This window comes from Sinocyclocheilus anshuiensis, unplaced genomic scaffold (genome assembly GCF_001515605.1).
Source record: "Sinocyclocheilus anshuiensis isolate Anshui unplaced genomic scaffold, SAMN03320099.WGS_v1.1 scaffold918, whole genome shotgun sequence".
NCBI classification, from domain to species: Eukaryota; Metazoa; Chordata; class Actinopteri; order Cypriniformes; family Cyprinidae; genus Sinocyclocheilus; species Sinocyclocheilus anshuiensis.
The window spans coordinates 1,618,715-1,636,185 of NW_015540946.1; the positions used below are offsets into that span (position 1 = coordinate 1,618,715).

Genomic DNA, 17,471 nt, shown 5'->3' on the forward strand with positions numbered 1-17,471 from the left:
GTTTATGTTTTAAAATGAAAACGATCCTCGTCATACTGGCGTTTCCACTGCGTTTCAAGCCGGCTTTCCACTATCTCCGACAAGCGATCAGTGGAAAATAAATAGAAATCATGATTCTGTCTGAGCTATGCATTTTAAAACGAACACTAACTAGTGTAAATGTAGCCTAACAGATGTGTAAACTGAAGACTATTTGAGCTTTATTAAAACTATTTGCACTGATTTATTCTGTTGGTTACATTTTGTTCCTTTGTGCAGTGGCTCAGGAGATGAGTCTTTGAGTTTGTATAAATATCAACAAGCTGAAAAATAAAACCAATTTTTTTTTTTTAGATAATGTAATCTTTTTAAAATTGATTTCATAAAACTGGTATCGAAAAAAGTATCGTTCAGGAACTGGTATCGAAGTCAAGGTATCGGTATCGAAAATATTTGAACGATACCCAGCCCTGTGTGTGTGTGTGTGTTGTCTGCTGCATTTCTGTACTGCTATGTTATTATTTGGGCTTAGAGGTGTAACATCAGGTGAGCACACACACACACTTCTCTTCAGTGTTCGTGTTATATCACTGGTCCTTCGTTCTTTGTCCGCCATTTTTCCTTTCATTTTTTTTAAGACTGTTGTCCACCCTTCCTCACCTGCCTGCCTTCACATTTATTTTTATCTCCCTCCATTCTGCGTCTGTCCCTCCCTCTCTATCTCTTTCTCCGCATCTCTGCCATATTTATTTTTCTTTTTCTTCTTAAGATGGTGCCTGCTGATGGAGACAGATCTTTGTGGCTCTGAAAAATATTCCTCAAAGCCAAATATTTATCCACAAGCTTGACCCAGGTGTTCCCCCTCTCTCTTTCTCCAGATTGCTATCTCAGATTGCACTCACAATACCATCCCCTAAGTTACATATTAACTGAGTAGTTATAGTCGGATATCAGTCAGATTATTAGTATTATTAGATTTAATGATCTGAACTCTGTAAACTTGATCTCCCGATCTCTCTTTGCATACATTCATAAATGTAATCTGCTCTTTTAGGGCTAAAGCACTGGAGTGTTTCGAACATCTGTGTTTGACTCCTGGCCGTTGAATGTTTCGGTTGATGCAGTTGAAAAAAAGTGTGATTTTTAAAGCTTTTGCCGTTAACGGGACACATGCACACACAGTTCTAATCCCTCTGTTTTTGTTAGTTTTTTAGCATTACTTCATCTGTCTGGTTTTGTTTTGCTTTGCTTTGCTGGTTTTGGTTTATGGAAAACGAACGACAAACGTGATATAGCTGTGGAACAATCGCACTGTTGTTCACTTTCAGAAATACCTACCTGAAATACAAACACACAGCGCTTTTTACAAACCCCCATTTTGCCAATTTTTTCACCATTGCATAAATTAAATAGCCAAAATGTGCTTTTTACTGTTTTGTCTTGCTTTTCAGAGAAAAAATAATTTACAAAACAACAATTAAAAAATATTTACTTAACACTGAACATTTTTTTACATTCTAGCAGACATTATAACAATAAAACACAACTTAACTTAAAATGAATAAGTTAGTCAAATAATATTTTTTGGCCGATATTTTAGACTCCCTTCTTGAATCAGGCATGTATTTTTTGCTGTACAAATAAATGCAGCCTTGATGAGCAGAAAATACTTATTTTAAAACATTAGAAAATATTATAGATCCTAGTCTGAACACTATGTGTAAATGTTACAATAAATGTATTAATAGAGCTGTTGTAATTATTATTTTCATTATTATTTTATTTTTTTATTTTATTTTACAGAACAACAGTAAAATTAGAATAACATTTATTAATGTTGATGGAGTTCTTGCTTTTTATCAACTTTTATTTTGGCAGAAACCCGCAGGAAGACCTCCGTGCTTCTTTTTGTTGACAAATGATTCTCATTACGAATTTGGGAAGACGTTTGTTGCACGTATCGCATTGTCACATGCCTTGTAAAAATTCATAAACATTTTACTGAGCAGCTGACGAGTAACACAGTTTCAGCGCAGATTTCCCTCGCGCTTTGGACTTTGAACCCTGCCGCCGCGAGCTCGTGCAGCGCTGTTTGAACACGTGCAATTCCTGCGTATATTAGAAAACATAACATTCTGCAATTTATTTAATTGTTTAAGGGCATTTCGCGATTTTAATCATCATACAGTAACCAGCAACAACCACCCTTCCTCTTCTCATCGAAGACATGCGATGCAGTACTAAACAGTCTCTCGCTGTCGGTGCTTGTAATGATTTTTGCATCTTTTTCAGACAGCTTTAAATGTTTCCACACTGCCATCATGTTTGCTGCATTAGCGCGCGCCTCTATTTGATCGCGTCACGTCTTTGTTCGGTACAATTTATTGGTCTTTTTTCTTATTCGGCCGCCGAATAATTTCGGTTGCCGAACATTCGGTGCATCCCTAATTAATAGCTTTTTTTGTCCACGTACTATGGATTTTGGTTTTTGTATGAATTCTAATAAATACACTATAAAAAGTTTGGAATCAGTAATATTTTTTTTTTAAGAAATTAATGCTTTTATTCAGCAAAGACATATTAAATTGATCAAAATGGCCACTTTTGCATTTTTATTCCAAAAATGATTTCTGTTTCAAAAAATGCTGTTCTTTTAAACTTTCTATTGTTCAAGGAATCCTGAAAAAGATGCATCACAGTTTCCACAAAAATCCTGAAAAAGATGCATCACAGTTTACACAAAAATCCTGAAAAAGATGCATCACAGTTTGCACAAAAATGAAAAATGAAAAAAAGTTTTCAACAATTGATGATAATAATAAGAAATGTTTCTGGCACCAAGCATATCAGCATATCAGAATGATTTCTGAAGGTTCATGTAACACTGAAGACTGGAGGAATGGCTAGTGAAAATTCAGCTTGGCTACTAAATTAATAAATTACTTTTAAGATATATTCAAATATAAAACAGTTATTTAAAATTTTAATAATATTTTGCGATATTATTGTTTTTAGATACATAGATAAAAAAAATTGAAAAAATCTTACTGACCCCAAAGTTTTGAACAGTAGTGTATATGTAAGAAAATTAAGCAGGGATGATGTCTGTTTAATTAACTGCCTGTTTGAGCATAATTTGATTCAGGCAGGTACTCTGTAAAGTGTCTTCTGTTACTTAAACTCTTTTTAAAACCATAGACTCCGTGTGATGGATTAAACCTATTATGTCAGTCTTAAACGGCTTAAAACTCAAGAGCCAACACAGATACGACCCTCAAAAGCCTGTGGGACGACACTGCCATAGAACCTGCTTTACGACATCATGACAGAAGCTCTTACAGCAGCTCGGATCCTGAGATTCCTTCAGACTCTGAGTGCTCGCAGACTGATTATTAAAGACCCTGAATGTTGTGTTGAACAAAACCAAAGTCCCTTTAAGTCAATTCACTTGACAGTCCATATTGTCCATATTGTGATTTTCTCCCATCCATTTTTCATCTCCTAACCTGACAGTGAGACATCCAATAAGAACTTAGCTGGTCACGATGAAGCCGTTACTGTTACTGGCTTTAGTGTTGTGGCAGTTGGCTCTCTGGCACTTACACACACATCTATAATTCCCCTTATCGTCTCTAAAATATTTTTTATCCAGTGGCTAGTTCATGGACTAAAGTCTGCAAGTGCTGCACATAAAATAACTGATTATGATGGGTTTCTTCTGTCAAACAGGGTGACTTTCCGCTGTCTCAGAAGACACACACACACACTCAGCATTTTTCCACCCAGCACTGATAACGGTCTCCTTTATACCAGTGATGGACTCACTGAGCATTAATTTAGGTTAGTGCTGTCGATATAATTACAGCTGTGTGTGTGTGTGGTCATGTGAGGTGGAAACTGATGAGCTGGCACCTTTAAAAATGGCATGTTGGGTGTTCATCCAATAAATCTGTCTCTGGTGTGTGTATGTGTGCTTACCTGTCTCTCTGATATACATTGTGTGTGTGCTGGAGTGCTGCAGTGTTGAAGGTGTTTACGGAGCAGTATTTTTTTGGCCCACAGCTGATAACTGAGAGGATGGAAGAGGGATGGACTGAGCAAAAGAAAAAAAATATTATTTATTGACCTTAGTTTTTGGAATGGGCTGTGTGACTTTATAATGTGTTATTTTATTTGTATTTTTGCTTTATTTTATTACTTTATTATATTATTATATTACTTTTTATAATAATAATATAAAAAATTATTTATCCTTACTTTATTTTAATTGCTTATTTACTCAATTTGTTCAATTTTTTCTTTACACTTTTGCTTTGCAAATACAAATGTAATATTAACACACAGGGCTAGGTATCGAGTGCAATACTTTTTAGACACTGACCGAATTGCCTCGATACCACAGAGTATCTAAAAATGTCTTGTCGTTCGGTACCAAATTTCGATACCTAAGGGGTTAATCTCGTCAACGTCAGTGAGCCAGTAAGCATGCATGATGTACCTAAACCTGTCTCCAATGACAAATGTCCATTACACTTCTGTGTTCAGTTCTGTACAGAAGAAACCCAGGAAAACATTTCTACGGATGAAACATGAAGCTAATTGTGTTTATTAGCTTCATGTTTCATCCGTAGAAATGTTTTCCTGGGTTTCTTCTGTACAGAACCGAACACAGAAGTGTAATGGATGTTTGTCATTGGAGACAGGGCCAGTTATGAACATGTAATTGACATATGAGCAGCAAATGAGTTTCCTCTGAGTCAGAACAGCGATCGCGGAATAGAAAACAGGCAGACAGCACTGGAAGCAGCTAATGCTCATCAATAAATCAGTGGAAAATGAATAGAAATGATGATTCTGTCTAAGCTATACATTTTAAGTTGAAAGCACAGTAGTGTAAACTTGCCTAAAAGATGTGGAAACTCAAAACTATTTACACTGATTTATTGTGTTGGTTATGTTTTGTTCCTTTGTGCAGTGGCTCAGGAGATGAGTCTTTGAGTCTGTAAAAACCTCAACAAGCTGAAAAAATAAAACCAAAGGTTTTTTAGGTAATGCGTAATGTAATCTTGTTAAAATGGATTTCATAAAATTGGTATTGAAAAAAGTATCGTTCAGGAACCAGCTTCAAATTCAAGGTATCAATATTGAAAATTTTTGAACGATACCCAGCCCTAGTCATGACAATAAAGCACAGAGAGAGATTAAAAAAATAGGCAGGCAGGTCAAGTCTTTTTTATATAAAAACTTGATACACTCGTTTTGAACCTCTTAAGATGAATTTACCGATCTTTCACAGGCCTGATGTATGTGATGTCTGTGTTTAAGAGTCATTTTGGCAGCGGATGCTTGTCCTTCATTGGAAAGCCTGAAAGAAACTGTAGGTCACAGGGCTTGGTGGGTTGTAGAGAGAGATTTATTTTCTGTTGTCTATTGTTATTGTTTTGTGTGTTCATAGGCACCAGGCGGTGTCCCAGTGTGGGTATGCTGCGGAAACGACATCTCCAGTATTTGAGCACAGCTTTTTGTGATTTCTCTCTCTCTGAAGGTATTAAGCTGGCATCTTCTCTGCCTCTCTTTTATAATAGGCTGGTATTGTTTTTGGGCTCTTTTATTATTTTGGTGGCTGGTATTATTTTTGATTTCCATAAGTCTTGGTCTGTTGGCTTTGCTAGTCTTTTATGTTCAGCTGGAACAATGGCAATCCCCCAGCCACCGGCCCTACCCTCAATAACAATTCCCACAAATAATGACACTACCCCTAATCTGTGTGTGCGAGCGCCACTCAATGACAGTTTGGGGAAATCACATTTGAATCACAACAGATGAGTGATGACAGATAGAAATAGGCCCTGGGTGATGCCAACTGAAAATGTGTCATCCGTCCTCTCCCTCTTTTTCTCTCTTTGTCTCTTCCTTTATATATTTATATTCGGCTCCGCGTTCATGCAGAAACCCGCAACTGGCATTTATTGATGGAAAAGCCTATTGTGGCCCATTTCTTTGACAAACACTACATTTCTGATCCCCTCAGGGATCATCTCGGGCTGGGAACCGAGAACCGGTTTTGTGAGCCAGTATTTGGGAATGAAACAGTCAAAAGTTAAAATACTAAACAAATTCTAAATTGAGTCAGAATCAGAAGTTCAGCATCACTCTTTCTGCTCATCTTGTTCCTCTGCTCTGTGTGTGTGTGTGTGTGTTGGGAAGGAAGCCCCACAGCCCTGACCCGCACCCCCCATACTGGCACCAGCTGTGGATCAATACTGGGACAGCTGGGGCTGCCACCCGCCTAAACACTACACACATACACACCCTAAAGTGGATGAAGCTCCCGGTCGCACCCCTTTCTTCCTTGCGCTTCCTGGAAATGTCAGTCAAAGGAAGTTTGAGGTTCATTTTAGGTGTGAGAGCCTGCAGGGGTTTTGTGGTGTTCTCCTCTAACAGGGACACACAAATACACTACACACATGCAGATGAGAAATATCGAATATTGTCATCATTTGAAGTGTTATGTCTGCTATCCTCTCAGTGATGGTGTTAGATTGTCATCGTGTTAACAAAACAAACATTTAAGCACAGGTCACAGGCAAACATCTCCATGATTCACTGGAAAAATTGTAGACAACCCAAACATGCCATGGCACCATGGATGTCATCCAGAGCAATGTTTCTAATCATTTATTTACTGTTGAATATCTTGTTTTACAGTTAATGGTGTTTCAGAAAATGGCAAACATGTAAACTGGAGTTGGGCAAAATAATTTTCATTGTTGTAAACCGTTACATTCTATATTTTATAGGCTTGCCATTTTGAATTTGTATATAGAATTGCAGTGTAGACATTGAATTGCACATATAGTATGCAGCAGTGTTGTTTTTAGTATAATTTATATACTGTCAGTAAAGTATTATATTAGTATAGTATTAGTATAGCATTATAGTATTTATTAATATTTTGTATTAGCTTTTTATATTTTTATATTTTCATTTTAATGTTTAAATTTTTAATAATTTTGCTATTCGATTTGTCAATTTTATTAGTTTTTGTTCATTTTTTAAATATTTCTGTTTAACTTTATTTAAAAATATTTTTTTCATATTCATTTTAGTACTTTTTTAATTGTACTTACTAATTTATTTTAGTTACTGCCAAGACAAAATGTCTTATTTTCTCAGTTTTTAAGTTTAAAATTTGTATCTAGTGTTGAATCTTATTTGGGTTTTATTTCAATTACCAAGAACGATTAATACTAGTTTTAGTTTAAGCTAACAATAACCAATACAGTTACCTAACTTTAGTTAGCTAATACAGTGTGTTTTCTTTAACTTAATATAATCGCACAATGCTAATAATGTAATCAGCTAATGTAAACGCTTTTTGACACTTTGGTTTGATTGTCTCTGCTTTGGGATTAAATTATGTGACAGTGGTTTAATGATATTTTGCAGGATATACACAAAACTTTAATAAAACATACACAAAGTTAACATTTTCCACAATATGTAGTCAAAATCTGCTCACTGATATTTAATGTATGTTTTTGTTTTTAAACATTACAGTTTGACATTCTTCTCTCAGTAGACGTGTCTATATTGGTGTGTGTAGGGTGATATGCTTCTTAAGGGAGCAGCAGGGGGCAGCAGCCAGCCACCCTGGCACCTTCATCTCCCCTCTCCGCCAGGTATTTAGCAATTCTGTGGGTACAATAGCTGCGTATTGATAGTCATATCCCTGTGATAAATTAAAAGTGTCTTATTGTCTCTTTTCATTTTACACATTGTCATAATCCTGGACGGTAATCTGGGGTTCTGATTGACACCAGCAGCCAGGGAAAAGAACACCCTCATTGTTTGCGCTCGTCAAATCTGTTAAACCTAATTCTTCCCCGCATATTTGCATATTCTTAAGTATTTTTTCAGGGGAAGGACTAAATCCTTCTTAAGTGTTTGATGCATTTTGAAATTCATTCATAAAGGACCTACATGCACTATTAGCTTGGTATAATGCCAGTGCATAATCTCAGCGATAAGACACGCTTTGGAGCGCTGGATTCTTCAGGGATGTCGTGCTGTATTTCCGACCGATTCAACAGGGGCTCAAATGTCAACACAAATGTCAAGTCGCCTCGTCGGCGAGCGGTTTTGAATCTTAGACGCAGGTTTTTTCCCCTCCCTTTTATCGTTTTCATTTACTGAAGGAGTCACAGAGGACAGTCTCCCGTCCCAGCTGGAGTGGGGGATTGTGGGTAATTTGTCTGGGTGTGAGATTGGCAGGTGGCACTGTTGTTTTGATCGGGTCAGCGCTCCATCGCTTTACGTCTCTGTCTGTGTTTAAGCCGCCGGCACGTGGTGTGTTCTTGTTCGACACCTCTGATGGTGCCATTCAGTCAGATTAATCACCTTCAGCAAACCGGAAGAAGGAAGACGGGTTAGTGTGCACTGCCCTTGTGAGTCGGCAGGTTTTTATGTGTGTGTATGGAACTGTATCGAGGCATTTCTGAGACGAAAATAGTCGCTCTTCAGCTCTCTGCATCTCAATCTTCCTGAGACTGCTCTGATAAGGGCTCGTCTTTAACTACGGGGACCACTGATACATGCAAACACACACTCATGTGCCTGGGAATGAGATTTCTATCTGGAGATCTATATGTAGTTGCTCCACATATGCACACAGGCAGGTGTATGAATGCAGGCTGTTTGACAGGTTGTACACAAGGCCTTCATTTCTCTCTCTGCTCATTTTGTTTTGGATTGCTCTGCACAACATGCCTGATGGGATAAAAGTGATGAGAGCATAAAGGAAGCTGTCCCTGCACCGTGGCCTGTGTGATGGTGTTGAAACATGTTTCACAGGTTGAGTGTGGTACTTTCATCCGGGAGGAAATTGCTGATACTTAGTCAGCAAGCTGAGAAAATGCTTTAAGAACAAAGACTAAACGTGATGATATTTTTTTGGCTTTGTTAAATAAGAGGAGGCAGGTCAGGAAATGTCTCCAACTGCGTTTCCGGCCTATCTGGCAAATGGTGGGATAGTGTTTTGTTTTGTTCCGTTTTTATTAGATGTTGTCACCCTAAAGTCATTTTGGCACATGGCTGGTGTCAAACCCTTTTCCTCTCATTACTTTTTTTTTTAAACCATTATTATTATTAATTGTAGCACAGTCTGAATCCATAAAAGAATTGATGTTTACTGGACTTCACTAACCATAAACAAATCCAATGAATGGGAGAGCAGAATCAGGGCCAGTTCAGGTTTCCTTTCTAGTCCTTTTAGAATATTCCAGACTTTTACCTACAGGGGGCGCCATTGACCATTATGACCGGGCATGTTTGCTCTGCTGTTGTCAGAGGTGATAAACTAATACTGAGTTTGGTTATTTAAATTATTTAGCCAAATTAACACCTTTTAGTTCCAATATGACCTTTTCTTTGTCTGAAAAGTCGTTTGAAGGTTGACGTGATATATGCCTGTAAATGGCTTCCAAATGTAGCTTTATCTCAGCATAGAGAATTCGGTTTCATTCTGTTTGCTAGATTTTTTAGCATTCTTTTCTTTTAGAGTTCATACTCCATTAAGACATAAACTTCTATGTCTACATAAACTTGTATGCACGTGTTCCAGGAGTGCTGTTTTCCCCTGGGGTGTGTGTGTGGGCTTTGTACATGTTAAAACAGGAGATGATTTTACCTGTAAGTGTGAGGATTAGCAACTTTCATTCATTCTTTTTGATTTTTATTTTTTCTTAGTAAAGCACCACAGGGTTGTTTTGTCAAATGTGACTCTGGACCACAAAACCAGTCATAAGGGTCAATTTTTGTAAATTGAGATTTATACATTCAGCTGAAAGCTGAATAAATAAGCTTTCCATTGATGTATGGTTTGTTATGATAGGACATAAATTTGGCCGAGATACAACTATTTGAAAATCTGGAATCTGAGGGTGCAAAAAAAATAAAAATATTGAGAAAATCGCCTTTAAAGTTGTCCAAATTAAGTTCTTAGCAATGCATATTACTAATCAAAAATGAAGTTTTGATATATTTACAGTAGGAAATTTACAAAATATCTTTATGGAACATGATCTTTACTTAATATCCTAATGATTTTTGGCATAAAAGAAAAATCAATCATTTTGACCCATACAATGTATTTTTGGCTATTGCTACAAATATACCCCAGCGACTTAAGACTGGTTTTGTGGTCCAGGGTCACATATGTATTTATTACGATTTGAAACTGTTAAAAACATATTGATGTCAGTTTATGAGATTTTTTTTTTCAATGAAGTGTTGGTAGCAATTGTAATAAAGGAGTTTAATTTAAATTTTTTCAGCTTAAGAAGTGTTCTAACTCTCTCTTTTGTGTGTGTGTGTGTGTGTGTGTGTGTGTGTGTGTGTGTGTGTTTTTTTTTAGCTCCTCTTTTGTGTGTGTGTGTGTGTGTGTGTGTGTGTGTGTGTGTGTGTGTGTTATTTTAGGAATCTCCGTCAGGTCGTCGGAAAGCGTTGGCCACCAGCTGCATTAACATGAAGCAGTACGCCAGTGCCATGCCCACACAGACAGACGTCAAGCTCAAGTTCAAGCCGCTGTCCAAGAAAGTGGTTTCCGCAACACTGCAGTTCTCCCTGTCCTGCATCTTTCTGCGAGAGGGCAAAGCCACGTAAGAGCAGCCCACTACACCACCCACACCTCCAAAACCAGCTGACTGCACCCCACCCTGAAGGAATGCTGCCACTTTAAATTACGCTCTTATTCCTTTTCTCTCTGTTCATTTCTTTCTTTTTTTGCCTCAGTGACAGGGAGTGACGATACCTGACATTCCCAACATTCCTTTCCCTGGATCTCTCCCCCTCACATCCCTCTCTCCAGCCCTTCCTCTTTGAAAGTGACTGTGTGAGCTGTGCTTCATACCTCGCTACACTATTGACAACAGACAGTGGGCCTTTTTGACCATGACATTTTGGTGAATTTTGCTAAACTGAACTTAAATACTTCACACACATTTTTTTGATGCAGATATAATATGATTCTGTGATTAACACTTTGGGTGATCTTTTATTAGTTTGTCATTAAAATATAGTTCATTGGTCAGAAGTAATTGTGGCAATCAAATTTCTGTTATTATTAAAGGGGTCATATGATGCGATTTCAATTTTTCCTTTCTCTTTGAAGTGTTACAAGCTCTTGGTGCATGTTTCAGAAAGGCGGGCATAGAGGAGAAACAATAATGTACAGTATGTGGAAAATAATGTGTTTTTTGAACCTTAAACCGCATAAACACATTTCATTACACCAAATACACAAAATAATGTTCTTTTTAGCAACATCATATGACCCCTTTAATTCATATTTATTTATATTATTATAGAAAAATAGAATAGAATATATAAACAGAATTATTTTTATTTGAATGTTATTATATTATTTTTATGCAACTTGCTTGTTCCCTGGGTACTGTTGTTCAGAAAATATCAGGAAACACACATTTACGACTGTACCTCACGTTCCCCTGGCATGCACTAAAAGAAATCAAATCCTTTTGGAGAACTTCGCCCCAGACTTGAGCTGTTGCTTTTTGACATGCGTGTCACAACAAACAGAAGTCAGATGGAATCTTTCCAGCCACTGGCCTTGAGAGTTTAAATATCTTTCCTTCACTCGTCTCGCAATATCCACGTTTCCCTCTTTTTTTTTCTGATCTCTGCTTCCCTCTAAATAAAGGAAGCAAGAAGCGTGTGTGAGTGTATGTGATTTCACCCTTGCGCTATATGAGATACGTGTATGTTTGTGTGGCTTTTGTGGCGTGAGGTTATGCGACGGAAGTGTAACCGCTCTTAAGCCATGGGAATGATCTCAACAGCACACAAATAAACCCCATTACATAAGTTCAAATCAGCTCCATGCCTGCCAAAGAAAGACTGGACTGCATTCATAAAGAAGTGTGAGATAGACAGAGAGAACTTGAAGACAGGGACATTGGGAGGGAGAGAGGGAGTTAATCCAGGAGCGTTATCTTGCCGTGCTTGTGAATGCCCTGGCTGGAATGCATGTCCGTATTGCACTGCCTCTTATGAGCAGGACCATGAAGGGCATTTCGTTTACACGTTCATCTTTCGCTGGCTCTCTCTGTCAACCTGGCTTTCTTCTCATCTTCCATCCATCTTCTTCTTTTTACACAAAAGCACAGTGAATGGAAGCCAAATTCACTCTTTACCAACAGTGTTGTCGGTGTTTTATTCAAGTTCTGGGGAAGGTGTTATAAAAAAAAAAGTAAAAAATTCTCAATGCATTCTCAATTTTACAGTATTTACATCCATTTCAAATCCGATTCGCTTCTAAATGAGTGCAGAAAAATGCAAAATAAAAATAAATAAATAAATAAAAGCCTCAAATTCTGTCTGGGGCTGCTGAGTACTCTATACCTCATCTATGGTGAATTCATCTCATCTATGAATTGATTTCATCAGATTTATATAGTGCTTTTGTCTCTGTCACTTTTTGTGTGTAGTGATGAAGATATGCAGAGTCTGGCCAGTCTGATGAGCATGAAGCAAGCTGATATTGGTAATCTGGATGATTTTGAGGAAGAGAATGAGGAAGATGAGGAGAACAGAGTGAACCAAGAGGAAAAGTCCGCCAAGATCACAGGTGAGACCTGCTGAATTTCATCTGAAGACGCTTTGCAGGTGAATCTGATAATTCTTTCTGTTGAAAGGCAGTGATCTGTTGTTTCTTGATCTGTTCCTTTTTCATTATTATTCTATTCTGTTCTTTTCTTTTGTATGTAATAATCTGTTCTGTTTCTTGATTGGTTCTATTTATTACATTTTTTCCATTATTCATTTGTTTCATTATTTTTCATTATTTTTCATTAATTCTATTATATTTTTCTATTCTGTTATTCCTAATGTTTCTTCGTTTTCAATTGTATTCATTACTTTATTTTATTATATTTGTTTTGTTTCTTGTTTTATTGCTTTTGTTCTGTTTCATGATCTATTTCTTATTCCGTTGTTTCTGTTCTTTTTGTTGTTCTTTCTATTCTGTTCTGTTCTATTTTATTCATTTTTCTAGAATTTAGTTTCTGATGGCTGCATGGTGCATTTGTATGTAGTGTATAAGCTAAATATTTATGTCTAAATTGTTATAAGAGAACAAGAATAGATATGTGTGGAGTTTTGGTCGCTTATAAATTTCAGCATGTCAGTGTTTGGTGTTCTCTTCAGGATTTCTGTCCAGTCTCAGTTCAGTTTCATTTGAGTGACAGTTACCTTTTTTCCTTTTGTGGTTTAATTTCTGTGTGTATGTGCGCATTTACTTATGCCTATTGAGGCTTATGGCTGTGCTTGTTTACATTTGTTATGTTTTTGGTCATAGTTTATTAGCTGCTTTTTTTAGGCTTTCATACACAATGCACTGCTTGATCTTTGTGTATGATAAGGAATGTCCACCCAATACATGTCCTGTGAGTGTATGTTCGTGTTTGCATGTGCATATGTCTATGTGTGTGTGATTGTGTGAGTGCGTGTCTGTGGGACTCTGTGATATAATCCAGCCTCCCATCACCCCCAAAAAGCTGGAGTCTTAACATTAAACCCATGTGCTTTTATCCCTTTATAAGTGTATGTATGGAGCTCCTATGGAAATGCTTGAGTTGTTTATTCATCGTATGGGTTTAGGAATCTCTTTGTTGTCATAGAGATGACGTCCGATATGTTTTTCACAGTTTGTTACAGCGAAGACGCAGTTCGGTCTCTTTTCAGAGAGACACACCTCAACACACACACACACACACACACACACACACATTTCCTGAATGTATTACATACCTCTCTTTGCATTATACAGGTTAGCGTGTGTGTGTGTGTGTGTGTGTATTTGAGTGTGTATTGATTGTATGTTGTGCTGTTTGCAGAGATTGTGAGGCAGCTGAATGCTCTCAGCTCTATAGATGGAGATCCAGATGACTGCCGAAAGCAACCAAATAAACCTGCCTCCTCTTCTGAAGGTCTTTCCGCTTTCACCTTCTTTCATTCTTTTATTCACACTCTCTCACTGTTCTCACTCTCACTTTTATTCACTATCTGTCTTTTTCCTTCTCTCCTCTTTTTTTCCATCCATGTGGTTGTGCTGTGTGTTATAGAGCTTAATTTTTTCTTATTTAGCGTTCTTCATTTGTGATCTTGTACCCTCGTTCCACCTTCTGCAGTTTGTAGTGAACCCAACTACCCTCTGAAAAACGTTGTTTCCGTATCCATGGAGTTGATGATCCTGAAAGACATGTCCTTAAAAACACCACTGGTCATGTGATAGAGTGCTCGGATGGCTTAATATGGGTCAGGGTGGCGTGGTGGAGCGAACAGAGACGCCACATCTTTCTTATCACCTCAGAGAGCACTTCACTCTGTCACCCTACACACACACTGTTTTTTTTTGGCCCACTGGCTCATGTTGTGAGTAAAAGTTCAGAATGAAACCCTGCATCAGCTCTTCTGGAACATACAGCTCTTTGGACCTGAAGGATCTTGGTGTGGTTCACTTCAAAATGCAGATGTCAACAATTTATTTATTGGTTGTTCATGCCAGAGTTTTGCTTTTATTCAGATTTTCACCCGATAATTCAGCGGTTGTCCTCGCTGATTGTTTTGGACTGATGAGTGATGTTCTCTTTTCTCTTCCTTCTTGTTCTGTTATCATTGTGGATGGATGTTGATGGTTTAGAGTTGATCAGTAAGTTGAACTTCCTGGATCAGGAGGACCAAGAGCAGAGCGACATGAGCTCTAACCTCTTCGATGAACCTAATGACCCGGTTGACCTTAACCCCTTTGGTGACCCGGATGAGGACGGTAAGGAGTGACTCTTGACTCTTTGTATGACCCCTTTGCCCCTTTATCAACAGGGCAGGTTGTACTCATTAACAATCTGAGACACGTGACGATGTATTAGAGGGTAAGTGCACCCAAAAATGAAAATTAGCCCATGAATTACTCACCCTCAAGGCATCCTAGGTGTATATGATTTTCTTCTTTCAGACGAATCCAGTCGGAGTTACATTAAAAATTGTCTTTGATCTTCCAAGCTGTTTAATAACAGTCAGCGGGTGTTGCAGTTCATCAGTCCAAAAGAAGTGAAATTAAGCATCCATCCATAATAAAAAGTGCCTCACACGGCTGTGGGGGGTGAACAAAGGCCTCCTGTAGCGAATCGATGCGCTTTTGTAAGAAAAATAACCATATTTAAAATGTAATAATCAATTTAATCTAGCTTGCGCTCACTATTGTGCATGGAAGCAGCTACGGGCGGATGACGTAAGACGTCGGTGTTGCGCATGCGCCGCTCAGAAGTGACGAACGCGGAAGCGCAGGGGAGAGATCAAAACAAAACAACGGTCACGAATTAGAAGTACAAAATGAGGATTTGTAAAGAAGAATGTCGGAGGATTTCGATATAAGCCAAGAGGAGACTGGTTTTCCTTTGCTAAAGTAAGGAAACTTTGCTTCCTTTGCTCCTGTAAACAAATGTTGGTTTTCACGAGACGATCTTACGTCATCCTCCCGGAGCTGCTTCTGTGTACAACTGTTGGCGCAAGCTAGATTAAAGTGATGATTACATTTTGAATATGGATATTTTTCTTACAAAAACGCATCCCGCAGCCGTGTGAGGCACTTTTTTATCATGGATGGATGCACTTTATTTCGCTTCTTTTGGACTGATGAACTGCAACACCCGCTGACTGCCAATAAACAGCTTGGAAGATCAAAGACTATTTTTAATATAACTCCGATTGGATTCATCTGAAAGAGGGAAGTCATATACACCTAGGATGGCTTGAGGGTGAGTCAATAATGGGCTAATTTTCATTTTTGGGTGAACTATCCCTTTAAGTGAAAAGGGAATGTTTACTGCAACTGGATTTTGGAAAATCATTCTTAATTAAGATTTAATTATGTAAATGCATTTGATACTAGGGATGTTCAAAACTATTTTCAAATCCAACTAGTCAGTGGGTAGTCAGAACAACTAATTGACTAGTTGGTCATAAAGCTGGCATGAAATGAAAATACATTTTTTTAATTCATGTTATAGAGCTTATTGTGAACGATTGATCCATGTATGTTTTATTTAAAATATAAAGAAATTATTACAGCTATGACTGTTGATTATGATTGTGAGATTATTCACAATTTTTATTTCAATTATAGTTTCTTTTCATGATTATACATTTAAAGGGGTCATATGATGCGATTTCAATTTTTCCTGATCTGTAAAGTTGCAAAGACTAAAGTCTCAAATCCAAAGAGGTATTCTTTATAAAAGTTAAGAGTCAACCACGCCTACCTAAAACGGCTCGTTCTAACACGCCCCCACATGTCTACGTCACGATGTGGGAAGATTTGCATAACGCCGCCCAAATGTTCATGCAACGAAAGAAGGCGTAACTTTTATTCTCGCTGTAGTATTGTTGCCGCCGCTAAGTCATTATAATCTGTAATTATGTCCCCACTGGAAATGCCTCGTCGCTCCGGCCGGGACACGGCATCACAGTATGGTAAGGCGCGTAACATTTCCGTCACACGCTTGAGGTATTCAGCCGAGGCGAAACAATAATGTACAATATGTGGAAAATAATGTTTTTTTTAACCTTAAACCGCATAAACACATTTCATTACACCAAATACACAAAATTATGTTCTTTTTAGCAACATCATATGACCCCTTTAATAGTACTGTTATGGTGGGCATAATTTATATAATACAGGTGGGCATGTTGTGCATTATTTGTGTATTTCTAGAACCATCTCCCAAGCCCCATGTGCTGTCTACTATCAAAGATCAAGAGCCTGTATTTGATCAGAACATCTCTTATCCCTCAAACCCGTTTGATGAGGCTGAAACAGATATGGATTCTTCTCAACACGGGAACCCGTTTGACGAACCTGAACCCGAACCCCAGCCTAAAGTATCTTCACCCAGAAGCAGCAAGAGAAAGAACATCCGTCCGGTGGACATGAGCAAATACCTGTACGCCAACACAACCAGGACAGAGGAGGAGGAGCTAGATGAGTGAGTCAAGGAATTCTGGGATATTCTGTGGGAGGGGCTGTGGGTTACAGCAGATCAATTTAAATTATTATTTTTGAGTTATCAACACAGTTCTGTAACTAGGGATGCAACGATTATAGATTTTGTTGGTACGATTATTGTCTGAGAAGTAATCACGATTTCACGATTATGACGATTATTATGCATTTATTCATTTCACAAAATTATTAATGTATAAAATCACATGGACACTCTTTAGATAATAAAGTGTTATTTATTGCTGCCTTTAGAAACAGAAATAACACAGTAACCAATAATACAGCACAAAATAATAATAATAAAGACAAACAAATGTCTATCTCTCCAATTGGAATTAAAAAGGTGACCTCTGCTCTGGTGCTGGGCGGTATACTGGTTCATACCGAATACCGGTGTTTATTTTTCTTATGA

At 37.8% G+C, this 17,471-nt stretch overlaps 1 protein-coding gene across 4 annotated transcripts in view; it reads left to right on the plus strand.

Moving 5' to 3' along the window:
* Positions 1-17,471, plus strand: part of ehbp1 (EH domain binding protein 1) — a 138,918-nt gene that overhangs the window by 32,624 nt on the left and 88,823 nt on the right. For all 4 annotated transcript variants that reach the window (XM_016487971.1, XM_016487972.1, XM_016487974.1 and 1 more), the window contains exons 6-9: positions 10,456-10,637; positions 12,486-12,625; positions 14,699-14,824; positions 16,772-17,042. In XM_016487971.1, the coding sequence (XP_016343457.1) occupies positions 10,456-10,637; positions 12,486-12,625; positions 14,699-14,824; positions 16,772-17,042 (719 nt within the window). The remainder of the gene's footprint in view (positions 1-10,455; positions 10,638-12,485; positions 12,626-14,698; positions 14,825-16,771; positions 17,043-17,471) is intronic.